Source organism: Notolabrus celidotus, chromosome 4 (assembly GCF_009762535.1).
Source record: "Notolabrus celidotus isolate fNotCel1 chromosome 4, fNotCel1.pri, whole genome shotgun sequence".
Taxonomy (NCBI): Eukaryota; Metazoa; Chordata; class Actinopteri; order Labriformes; family Labridae; genus Notolabrus; species Notolabrus celidotus.
In genome coordinates, this window is record NC_048275.1 from 9,238,855 (window position 1) to 9,251,568 (window position 12,714).

The 12,714-nt window shown below is 38.5% G+C and overlaps 1 protein-coding gene across 4 annotated transcripts in view; it reads right to left on the minus strand.

The window, feature by feature from the left end:
- hcrtr2 (hypocretin (orexin) receptor 2) overlaps window positions 1-12,714 on the minus strand; it is a 41,876-nt gene that overhangs the window by 3,786 nt on the left and 25,376 nt on the right. For all 4 annotated transcript variants that reach the window (XM_034682739.1, XM_034682740.1, XM_034682738.1 and 1 more), the window contains 4 exons: window positions 7,102-7,345; window positions 2,193-2,308; window positions 478-698; window positions 116-237 (listed from right to left, as the gene is read on the minus strand). In XM_034682739.1, the coding sequence (XP_034538630.1) occupies window positions 116-237; window positions 478-698; window positions 2,193-2,308; window positions 7,102-7,345 (703 nt within the window). The remainder of the gene's footprint in view (window positions 1-115; window positions 238-477; window positions 699-2,192; window positions 2,309-7,101; window positions 7,346-12,714) is intronic.

A 12,714-nucleotide genomic window follows, 5' to 3' on the forward strand; every position in this document is an offset into this window, starting at 1 on the left:
TACTATCAGATGATTCATTAAATGCAGTGAGTTGTTTGGTTTTGTTACATCGTCCACTAGAGGTCAGTAGCGGACCCAAACAACGACTCCCAGATGAGGCAGGTTGTAAACTTACCGCTGAGGAAGTTGTAGATGATTGGATTCGCTGCACTGTTGGCATAAATGAGCCAGTGTGAGAAGGTGAACCACGCGTACACTTTCTCTCTGTCATTTGTTTTCTTGAATGTCCCAAAGACTCTGCATGTAAAAAAAAAAAAAGGCATAGTCCTAGTTTAAGATATGCTCATTATTTCATGCCTTTCAGTGCAAGCAGCACCTCTGTACCTTAAAACATACAGAAAAGATCATTATTATGAGCAGGGAGGTAAGGGTGAGCTGCTGCAGATAAAAGACAAAATGTAAATTGTGAGCACTGATTCACAACTCCACGCTTCTCTCTATCTATCCTTGAAGAAGCGGAGCTCAGCAGACAATTACCTTTTCATGACATTGAGCACGCTGATTGGCAGGTAGCACAGGGCGAAAACAAAGAGCACCGCCATCAGCATGCTGGCCGTCTTGCGTCGTGCTCGGATCTGTTTGATCTCTGCGCAGACCGTGCTGGTGCGGACCCTCACAGGCTCTCCCTGCACTGGAGTGGAGGCTGAGCACTGCATTGACCTCCACTTTCTCTGCAGCACGGAGGTGCTTCCAGGAATCTGTTCATTTAAAATGTGAATACATTGAACACTTGCAGAAGAAAGAGCAGCTCAAAATAAAGAAACAAACAAATACTGAAGGATAAATCCATAATCTGATGGCTACAGGTGTTAAGTTGTAGTCGTGGTTAATTTGCCTGACAGGTGGGCGGGTTGCAGCTTTGCAGAGATGTCAGAAATGAGTTTAAAGACTATACCAATAAAGACTCTTCAGAAACCAAAGATTGACATCAAGTCCACCTCCATGTTTTATGAAGTCTACAGCTATAACTCACATCCATCTGCTGTTATTCATGTTCCATATAATACCTGTTTCTCATCTTTCTTCCGCCATATGTTGATAGATAGCTTGAGCTTGTTATAGCTGCATCAAAATGGTGTGAAAACATGCCCATCATACCCAGGCCTCTATCCGTTAGTCATAATTCAGAATATTTTCAGATGGCAGGGCACATCCTTCCCTCTGATTCTGACTCAGATGACTCAATCATAGTTTGGGCTGCACCGCTCTGATTGTAATAACGCTGGGTGCAAACCTGACAGATGTCAATCTAAACGTAATTTACTACATCCGCCGTCTGTAGAAATCTATAACAGCAAAATGAGCTGTCTGTGATCAGTATGAATCTATCTGTAGGTTTATTTCTGCAGAGATTTTCAAAGACGCTTGACTGGCTATGGCTTAAACTAAGGCAAGGCAAGGCAAGGCAGCTTTATTTGTATAGCGCATTTCATACACGAGGGCAACTCAATGTGCTTTACATTAACACATTAAAAGCATTGGAGACATTCAGACAGGCATAAAAGAACACAATTAAAATGACAAATATGATAAAACAGAAAAGAAAAGGAAAATTAGAAATATATTAAAAATTACATTAAAATTTTAAAAGTAAATCTGTGAACACAACAGTTATATGTTTAATGCTTGCTTTGCTGTTCCTACTCATGTATGTGGCTGCTTGTTTATATCTGCTCTGCTGTTAGTTCTTAAGCATATGTATGTCTTTGTCTGCTTTGATTGTTAGCTTTGATCCATCTATGCTGCTGCTTGTTTATTTCTGCTTCTCTGTTGGTGCTTAATCATATGTGTGGCTACTTTGATTGTTAACTTTACACATCTTTGTGGCTGCTTGTCTGTGTCTGCCTTAAACATTAGTCCATCCATTTGTTGTTGTTGTTGTTGTTGTTTTCTTCTTACATTTTTACAGTGTCGTAACACGTGCTTCATATCCCAAAAGCCTAACCAGGGACATGGACTGCAAATTAGCCACTGCTTGAAATCCTATATACAGTACACAGCATCGACTGCTCTTCCATTAGATGTAACAGCGCCTACATGCATTGTCTCTGTCAATACACAGATAGATAAATTAATTCATTAATTAGACTCCAGACTTGGATATCAGATACTCATCTTTCAAGCTAAACTTCCAGAGAATTTAAAAAAACACTGAGCAGGTAAGTCACTTAAAAACAGTGTGGAGTACTGACCTGTTGACACCACAGCTTGTGACATATCTGGATATACGCCAGGATCATGAGACACAGCGGTGCAAAGTAAGTGATGATGAAGAAACAGGTGTGATACACCTTCGGGTAGATCTCAGCTGTAGAAAGAGTAAGAAGTCATTGTCAACTGATTGTGAGATTCATGAAGTGAAAGAGTGAAACACTCTGTTCTCATACAGCTTGAAACACTCGATAACTTGAAACACTCAATCATTTTAATGAACACAGAAATGAGCTGATATTCTATAACAAGCAGATTCTATCAGAAATCCAAACTTCCAATTTCAGACTATCTACAAAGACAGCACACTCTTTTTGAAGAGCTCTCTTTGAAGGGTCTGATGCTGATGTGTTTGATGACATTGTAAAGTGAGACTGAAGCAGCATGTTCACTGAGGGAAGTGTTGGGGCGGTATGGTGTCTTACAGCACATCTGTTGTAATTTCAGTCAGTATATTAAGTATATTAAATAAGAAATGTTGAGGCATGCATTTTTTTGTGATAATCCTTCAGATTGGAATGAAATTGATGGCAGTACAAGCTGTGATGTTTGGAAATGTTTAGCTGACTTAGAAAATGTGTTGCTTCACTTGAAACTTTGATTTAAATGAACTCTTAATGCTGTAGTGTCATGAAAATGTGCACTAAGCAGAAAAGTTCTCATTATGACCTACATATTCACATAAAACCATGTAGAACATCTTTCTTCCTTTGTTCTTGATTGATGCAGTAATGGTTTTACAGAGTCCAGAATTTTATAGTAACCATAACTACTGCTCAGACAAATCTCCCCTCTGCATTGTGCTTTTCAGTGAAAGTTAGAGGGACAGTGTGTAGAAATGGGAATATCTTGCGGTCAGATTCTGAAATGAAATGCTCTCTTGCTCACCCCTCCGCCTGTTGAAGTGAGTTGCCATCAAGGACATGAAGCTCCTGGGATGCATGATAAGTATATGCATGATATGCATGATATAAACAAGTTCTCCACTATCTATTAAGTATTTATGGACCTTTTTATCTTGTTTTTTACTGGTTGCACTTTCTTTCTGTTATCTTGTTTCAATCTTGTTTTTATTGACCAATGGTTGATTTTTATGTCTATCTTGTTTTTATTGATTTTGTTCTGATTGATTGCTCATTTCCTGTTTTTATTGTTTTTATTCAGGGTTACCTCTTAAGCACTTTGCACTTTTGTTTGTCATGTATTGTCTTGTGCTGTTTGTTGTTTTGATGTTAAAAGGAGGCTGACTCACTGCAAACAAAATCTACCTATGGGTATGAATAAAGTAACCTTAATCTTGACCGTGATACATGATAAGATCCTGTATCTGACCTGTTGCTCATTAAAACATACCTGATGTTTGTCAAGATGTCGAGCAAACTGACGGTGTATCCTCATGTTTGATGCAAACTACAAGTAAAATATTCCCTTGCAAAAAGTTACTTGTATTCTCACTCCTCCTCTCAGTCAATCCCAAAGAGTCACCCATCCATCAAATGTTGACATTTTTTCAGAGTGTACTCAATGGTAGTTTCTCTCATGAAAGAAATGGAGGAATACAATTTTCTCCAGCTGTCAAAAGTCTTTTAGGAGGCAAGTAAGCCAGACTGTTAGGGATAAAAGCATTTACACAGAGGAGAATTGCATTCACTTGAGAACATACAATTTACTCTGTTTTGTAAATGAACAAGAAAGCACTTGCTCAAAATCTCAGGGGAAGCTCTGCTAGGGTCACTGAAGGAAGCAAACATATCCTGACTGAAAATTTATTCAGCACTGTTCTGGTTTATGTTTGTGGCTTTGGGGGAAACTCGTGTCTTTAAGTAACACCGTATCTTTGATGTTTGGTCGATTCTGCTTTGCCATACAAGGATTTAACAGTCTTACTGACGTGAAGCTTCTTCTGATCTACTGGATGTAACAGTGGTTCCCCAGAGCCTGTGGAGCCGATATGACATCCTTCAAATATATAACATGATGCATCTGAAATGCATTCAGGTAGACTAGTGGTCTCTTAAGAGACAATTAAGCAAATGCTCAAAATACTGAATATCCATAGAGTGCAACTGAGGCATCACATCTGGTTAATTCAGAAAAACAGAGCAGAATTTTATTTTTCATAAAAACTGTTCTTGAATTTCTGAGAGAATTGTCTCATTAATTCAGAAAAACTGGATTTTCTTTTTCCCTCAAGGGAATGCTGGTTATGCTTAACTTGGCCAAAAAGTCAAAATAATGATAACCAAAAAAAAGGGAAAATACCAGCAGGATGTTGGCAACAGGTTGACTGGCAGGTTGATGGACAGATGGATACACATTATAAAGACCAGAAAACACATTTCAGGTGGCAAACAAGTGAGTGTGGCTCAACCTTTAAGGCAGTAAGGCAAAGTCAACCATTAACTGACACTTTTTAGGCAATTTGTAGACGAGTGAGGGAATAACAGGATGGGGCAGGAGGCTCCATAAAAAGCAAAATCACCAAATGCTCTAACAGCACTCTCTCATCCTGCAGAGCCAGTTAAAAGCTTTTATAGTTGCTCAAATGTTGGTCTGTTTTGGTTAAAAACTTAGAATTTAACTTGTAAATCTTACTGACAAATTAAAGAAGGTATCTCTAAACTTTATTCAGCAGAGAAACCGTGGAAATCAAAATAAGTTTTCACCCTTGTTTCTCCTTTAGCATGACTTTGTGAATTTCATACATGGCTCTCCCCTTATCAGACAGAGGAGGGGATGCAATTTTCTGCAACTGCAATCAGTTCAAAGACTCAATCAGGGTACTTCAAATCAAACAGTAAATAGATTCAAACAGCATTATCCACACACTTCATTTGATTGACGTTGACTTGACTTTGATTTAATGCCGGATATTATTTTCCCCATCATGAAATGAAACTATTCTGAGAACATCAGTTTTAGTGAAAATGTCTTCAATGGTTTGCTGAAAAAAAAACTCTGAACATTTGGTGGATCAAGAGAGCAATAATCCTAACCTCAGACAGTTTATCATAATTAATAGAGAAAGAAAAAACAAGCACACAGGGCTCCTACTTTAAAATCTAAATGAGTACTTTCCAAGACTATCATGCTTTATTTGGTTGCATCAAATGTATGAATGTGTCCCTACCTTCAACAGCCCTTATGATTATGTGCAACATAAATTCAAATTCAAATTCAAACCTTTATTTATTCTCGAAAAGACATTGAGGTTTCCCTCATTTCCAATGTCGTTCACAGGCTGTATTAGGTTCATCAGCATGTACAGATATAGTAAACACGTATATGTCATGTAAATTATGACTTGATATCAGGCTATGATGTGTTTTATTATCATGTGCAATGTTACTTTTTGTATAATGTGCACTACAACTTTCTCTTGTAAAATATTTTTATAATCTGAAAGATTATGAGCAAAATTAATTTTCATATAATGTGAAATTAAAAACCTCAGGCTGTATTATGTGCATCAACATGTGAAACGTTTCTTTGAAGTATTGGACTTTAATAAGTTGGTTATCATGTGCAATTTAACCTTCTTATCATATGCATCTATTTCTAATGTGACCTTTGAACAGGGTGTATTATTTTGTTATCATGTGCAATACTATTTCATAATATCGGATTGTTCATGTTCAATTTCATGTGCAATATAGCTCTTATAGAATGTGCAATATACCTTTTAATGTCATGTGCAATATGCTTTAATTACAATGGGCCATCATAAGTTCATAATGTGTAATTTATCAGACTATTTTACTGTGCAGTATTACTTTATATATCATGTGCAATATTAGGTTTTATATCATGTGCAATAGTACTTTTAATGTATGCAGCATTATTTGTCGATGTAGTGGCAACTTTTAGAAAAAACCTTCTTTGCCACTTCTGCAGGACGTGATCTTTCTGACTCGTGCGTTGTAAAATAGGTTTACCAAAAAAGGAAATGAATGCCGTATAAAATTAAACAAACCGAGTATTTATTAAAATTATAGACAAACAAAATCCCTTCTCTCGTCGCTATTAACTTATATTTTTACAAATGCGACAAAACTATACAAACCAAACAAAGCTACGGTTAGAAAAATATGGTGCTCCTTGTCCTGCTCAAATGAAAGCACACATTGCCTCGCACATGCTCAGTAGCTCCCACTTGGCAGCACCACTTACATGCAGCATGACAATTAAAGGCACGCACACACTCAAATAACTCTATGGCTCTGACAGTCAATATTGCGCTATACAATGCTTTTTCTGTTCATCATGTGAAATATAACTTGTCATATTATGCACAATATTAGTTATTAACACCAAGCTATTCTTAATTTGTTTCCACGTGCAATATTGTGTATTATTCAAAAGTAAACTCTAATATCATTGATCCATTTAGTTTATTTATGCCTTCAAGTGAAGTATAACCTTATGATCAACACTTCCTATTAATCATTAAAATAAATAAATATATATAATGCATTTTTTCAGTTTTTATCATTACATTTGATTCTTGTTTTGATATACAATTTCCTGTTTTACCGCTTAGTATTACTGCTATTACCACTATCAGTGTACTTGCTGTTACTTTTCTATTAAAGTCCTGATTTTCACTTGTATGTACTTTTATTGTTGCTCCAATAGGCAACGTTTATTTCATTTAACCCTTTGACATTTAATATTTATGTTCCATTTATGTTCGATGCTCTGTCATGTAACTCTTGTTTTAAGGACACTGTCTCTGTTGTCTGCTTTATCTTGCAATGTAATAATGATGCCAGCGAAATTTCATCAGACTTTTGTCCTCTTGAAAGTATTGCACAATCACACACACATGCATGCAGCAACAAATGAGAGCCTAGGCACAATGTTTAAAGAGGCTGATGGGTGGATACTGACCTCCCCAGTGTTCATCACACACTGTGAACAGGCTGGTCTTGTTTGTAAGTTCAGGCAAAAGGCTGCTGCACTCCATCACAACAGCCTGAGGAATCATAATGATGCACGACACCACCCAGATGACGACAATACTCTTGCGAGCCCTCTTTGCAGTACTCTTGAACAACAGCGGGTGGCAGATAGCATACCAGCGATCTTGGGCGATGCAACTCAGTGTCAGGACTGATACAGAAACAGAGATGGTCTGGTGAATGAAAAAAGGAGATATAAGATAGAGGTGAGTAATCAAGGATTGGAATCTTTAGCATTTTAAAGTCAGGAAACAGGAAAAGGGATTACACAGCTTATTTTTTAACTCTTGTTTTGCTATGTATCTAATCATCATCCTGACAGTTTTGGGGAGATTATTGGTGGTACTAAACCATGAGTTTCTTTTTGAAGTTATGGTTGCTGGGATTTGTATTCAGTCTCTGCAACAATACATGGATATAAAGCAAAATCTAGCCTTGAACTGCCTCATCTTACAGTTTCTGCAAAGTGCAGATTTGATTTTTTCCAGCAATTAGAAATGTATGGATCATGTTTAAAGAAAACATGAATTGGCTCTCCAATGTGAATCATTGGTCGATGACACACACATATTTCATACAGTCTATGATAGCACCACACAATTCATCCATGTAGTTTATTCCAAGGTGAATCAAAATGGTTAAATGGAAAATGTATTTATATATCTCTTTTCTAGCCTTTCTGAACACTCGAAAGCACTTTTACACGACTTGTCATATTCACCCAGGCTGCTATAGTGAGGGAACCATCAATATAAGCTAATCTCATTCATACACATTCAAACACAGCTGAACACCGCTGGAGATCTTGCTAAAGGACACTTCGGCATGTGACTGCTGGACCTGGCATTGAATCGCCAATCTTCTGCTTGATAGTTGACCTCCTCTCCCACTGAGCCACAGCTGCCCCATTGACACAAAACAGAAATCACTTGTATTCACCTAAATACAATGACTGCTTTCACTGTTACAGGCTGAACCTCTGTTGAGGTGAAGCACACACTGATGAAGTCCATGTACTTCTCATAAAGCACAGTGACTAAACAATGAACTTTCAGTAACCAGCTAATGAGCATGAGTCTTTCAGCAGATCTGTGGGGTCCAGTCAGTCTTACAGGGTAAGGGGTCAAAGACAATCTTCGCTCTAGAACAGACTTCTCTTATCAAAGTCTGAATAAAACACCTGCTGATTTCTTTTCAAAAGATTTTGTAGAAGGACAAGCTGTAGGTAAAGCGTTTTTTTCAATTATGGTTCTCTTAAATGAGACAAGATGAGATTTAGCAAGCAGATGCATGAGCATCGTCCTGTATTTGAGACAGTGGCGGCTGGCCAATAGGGGCGCTAGGGCGCCGCCCCACCACCCACCACAAGACATTAAAAAATAAATAAATAAATAATAAAATAATATTCTGAACTGTATATATATATATTTTAAAATGAGCAAGATTAATATTGTATAGTTAAATAATTATTAGCAAAGCTGTTTCGTTCATCTGTGTTGTCTGATTGGCGACGTATGTTCCTATGGGTTTTCCCCATAGACTGGTTTTCTCCGGTTTTCCTCCGGGGCGCAGAAATCTTTGGCCATAGACTCTCGTTAAAAGTTGTACATGCGCAGTAGCTCCTCTTCAATACAAGAGATAGGGCCGTGTCGGGGCACACCTTCCCTGCGCCCAGAGCTGAATTCAGCTTGATTTACATACCACCACCCTCCTGTCATGGGGCTGACGTCACAGCCGTCTGTCATCAAGCGCGGCTGATTGACAGCTCGAGCCGTGGGAGTAGGAGACGATCGGACAGAGACGCAGAGAAAGTAAATAACTCAGTGAAGTCACTCAAAACATCACCTTTTGAGAGGAGAACATATCAGGAGAAGCTCCACGTGAAAGAGCGTGGACCTGATCAGCCGAACATCAACATTAATCAGCAGTCCAAAGACAGAGGGAGACAATACACCCGGTCTGTTTCCAGGACCTGGTTTAGCAACAAGGCTAACTACATGCAGTGATGCTAATGCGTTAGTCTGCTTTCCCTGCCTCCTTTTCCAAACATCAGGATCTGACCCAGCATGGATTAAGACAGGTATTACTGATTTAAAGCACTTTTCAGAAAAGTTAAACTGGCAGGAATAGTAATGCTATTATTTGACAGATTATTTGTTAACAAGCATTATACACAGTGTAACAGCGCCCTCTGCTGGCGAGCATGTAATATCATTACTACACACACATTAATTGGTGATGCATGAATAATATCTAAACCTCTTTCAATAAGTACTGAGACAATGATTAGCTTACACAGCTTATACACATGGTAAACAGAAATCTTATTAATCAATGATCTACTGTAGCTATTTAGCCTACTGCACCAGTGGCAGCATGAATACTACAGTCACGAGACACCATCACCATGGTCACTTATCTATTACAGGTGATGCAGCAAGACAATCAAATGAATCTTGCTGAATCTGAGAGGTACTTCTCAACACTGAAGAGAATCAAGACCTTCCTCAGGAACACAATGTCACAGGATCGTCTCAATGAATTGGCCATGCTCTCTATGGAGAAGAAACTTGTCAAAAGCATCCCTGACTTTAACCATAGAGTCATTGAGAAATGTATTTCTCTCAAGGAAAGAAGAGCAAAATTTATGTACAAAAGTTAGAACAGTACATGACATTATAATGTTGCTTTTGCTGTTTTCGTGTATGTAAATACACTGGTGTGATACCCCAGACATTTACCAAAAAGCAAGCAAACATGTACTATTTTTGAGTTATAGCCCCCCCTGGAGAAAACTCCACCAGCCGCCACTGATTTGAGATGCTCTCATCTGATGTCAGCGTGGTGCATATGGTGTTCTGCAGGAACTTCAATGAGTCCTTTTGACACAGCAGTGCTCTGATTTCATGTGGGAGATACATTTTATGGGTTGCGGGGGATTCACTACCTGTAGGGAATGAACACGCAGCTCAATCACTTTGAAGTGTTAAGTTTAAGGACGCCATTGGTGTAGCATAACATAACCTTTTTCCGACTTATTTCCTTCATTTAAAATGTCAGATATGGGGTAGAGAACATTCCTCTGAACAGATCCTCACATAACTGTCTGCGTCCTGACAGAAAACCAAGAGGACATTGACAGGTAAATTGCACTTGTTGTGACAGCCTAGAAATGAATCCTAGACAATGTCAGTAAAGGAGAAATATAGTTTGCAAATGTTGAAAAAACAAAAGGCTGAGTGCAGAGAAGAGCAATCTGTGGGCAGTGGAAGCAATTTCAGATATGCCCATCATGACAATTTGAACAGTGTGCATCATATCCTGTCTTTCTTTGAGGAAGAATAACAGATCCTAAACCTACTGATACTCTATACTCTCAGACTCCACAAATAGGATAAATAGAGCAACATCAATGAGGCACTGATGCTTGAAGAAGTGGCAGTGTGTGGTTGATGTAGCTTATTTGTATGTGTCATTGTGGTCAAGGTATTTACATTTACCTAAAGTCCTACTGTTAACACAATGCTGCAGCCCAAGTTAAGTCATTTGGACCAATTTGAGTGGTCCTTTGAAATCAAATGCAACAAAAATCAAATAATGTACACGTCCCACCTTTGAGAGTTAAGTTTTAAATAAACAATAGTTTTCAGCTTTTTAGGGAAACGAATGTAAAATCCAGAATATAGGTCACACTGGTATATAAAACCATCTGTTGTATGGGGGCTCCTACCAGAGTGAAGAGGTCTAAACTGTCCTCCTGCATGAAGACTTCTATAGCATTTAACATATGTAGGTTGTTATACATATGTGTCGCTCTTCCAGTATTATCTGAGCAGAGCTCAGCCTCGAGCATCATTGATAAGTTGTGAGGTATGGACAGACCCGCTATTCGCAACCAATTTGCTGAGACTCATACCATCCTCCTTCCTCTGGTCACTTATCCTAAATTGAACCACAAGGTTAGATCACTTAAAGCTGCTGTGAGGAACTTTTAGCTTGTATCGATTATGGCGCCCCCTTGTGGACAAAGTGATACCTATTATCTCTTGTCCTGTACATGCAAAATAATTGTCTTCAGACAATAACCCCATCCTGTTGTCTTTTAACATTTAGACTTATCTTACAATGTGATTATATGCCATGAAAACAGCCAAAAAAGGGTGTTTCTAAAGCGAGATGTCAATCATCTGTTCTGACACCTACCCCCTCAGAGCAGTTTTAGACATTAAAATGACAACAGAGAAAGTATCAGTGTTGTTGTGGATGGTCTTGTTTGCTTTTGAGGGTCATAAAGAAGCATCAGCATCAGTTGCAGTCTGTAGTGCCTTTAATAATACACAACAGTTTTTTTTCCGGTATGGTTAGAAGGTAGTGAAGAAGATAAGTGGCGCTGCTCGATTGGTTTGCCTCACTGTGTGCGAAGCATGCATTGTGCAATTAAGCGGTAGATTGCTTCTTTGAGTGGCATCTTCTGGTAAATAGCCTATCACAATGAAATACCTCTAGCATTTGTATGGTTGTATATTGGTCGCACAAGAGTAAAGGACCCAGCTTACTTTTTAGACCACAAAAAAGGTACTAAAAGTATGTCTTGTACACCAAATTTTATGGTATTCATTAAATCTTAATGCAAAGCTGACTGGATTCTGCCATCTTCAATGATTCTACTGGTAAAGCACAGAGATTCAGGTATAAAGTGGAGCAACATTTAAAGTTGAAACCAGCTCCTGAGCAGCTTCAGTGAGACTGATGTTTATAAAAATAGAGAAGTTATGTTGCCTTTCAGTTACCTTGCATTATGTCTGCATCTGTGTTTTTAGGTCCTAGATGTATTGATGTGCGTTTATGAATGGAACTGAAGTTTTATTATCTGGTTTGTCTTATTAATCACCAAGCTGTGATAAATACTTGATTCTGATTGGTCAAAACCCCTTTATGTAAATTGTGACTCTAGGGACAACCTGATCACACACAGATCACACAAATGAATCAATCTGCAGATTCATAGTAAAACATGGAGGATAATTTTAATACCACTCTCCAAAAACATGCTCAGGTTGATTGATCACTCTAAATTGCCTGTAGGTGTGAGTGTGTGCATGAATGGTTGTCTGTCTCTCTGTGTTAGCACTGTGATGGGTTGGCGACCTGTCCAGGATGTACCCTGCCTTCCGCCCGAAGCCAGCTGGGATAGGCTCCAGCTTATCCTGTTAGGGGTCACAGGGGGTGACCCCTAACGGGATAAGCGGTCAAGATAATGGATGGATAGAGAACAAAAATGTAGATTGGTGTTTTATGGCTAACCAGCCAACAGCAGATAAAAGAAGACAAGAAGTGTTAAAACAACACAGAAATAAAGATGTTAGAGCACTTAAGGTACTGAGTGAAAAAAACACAGAGACCACAAACAGCAGCATGGTGGAAATGCCACAGACCACAGAATTTAAATGTTACAGGGAGAGAGACTTTATACGGGTGCTGCTATTATTTTCTGCAACTGTTAAAAATGCCGACAGAAAAACTGAAATGTTAACTTTAGTTT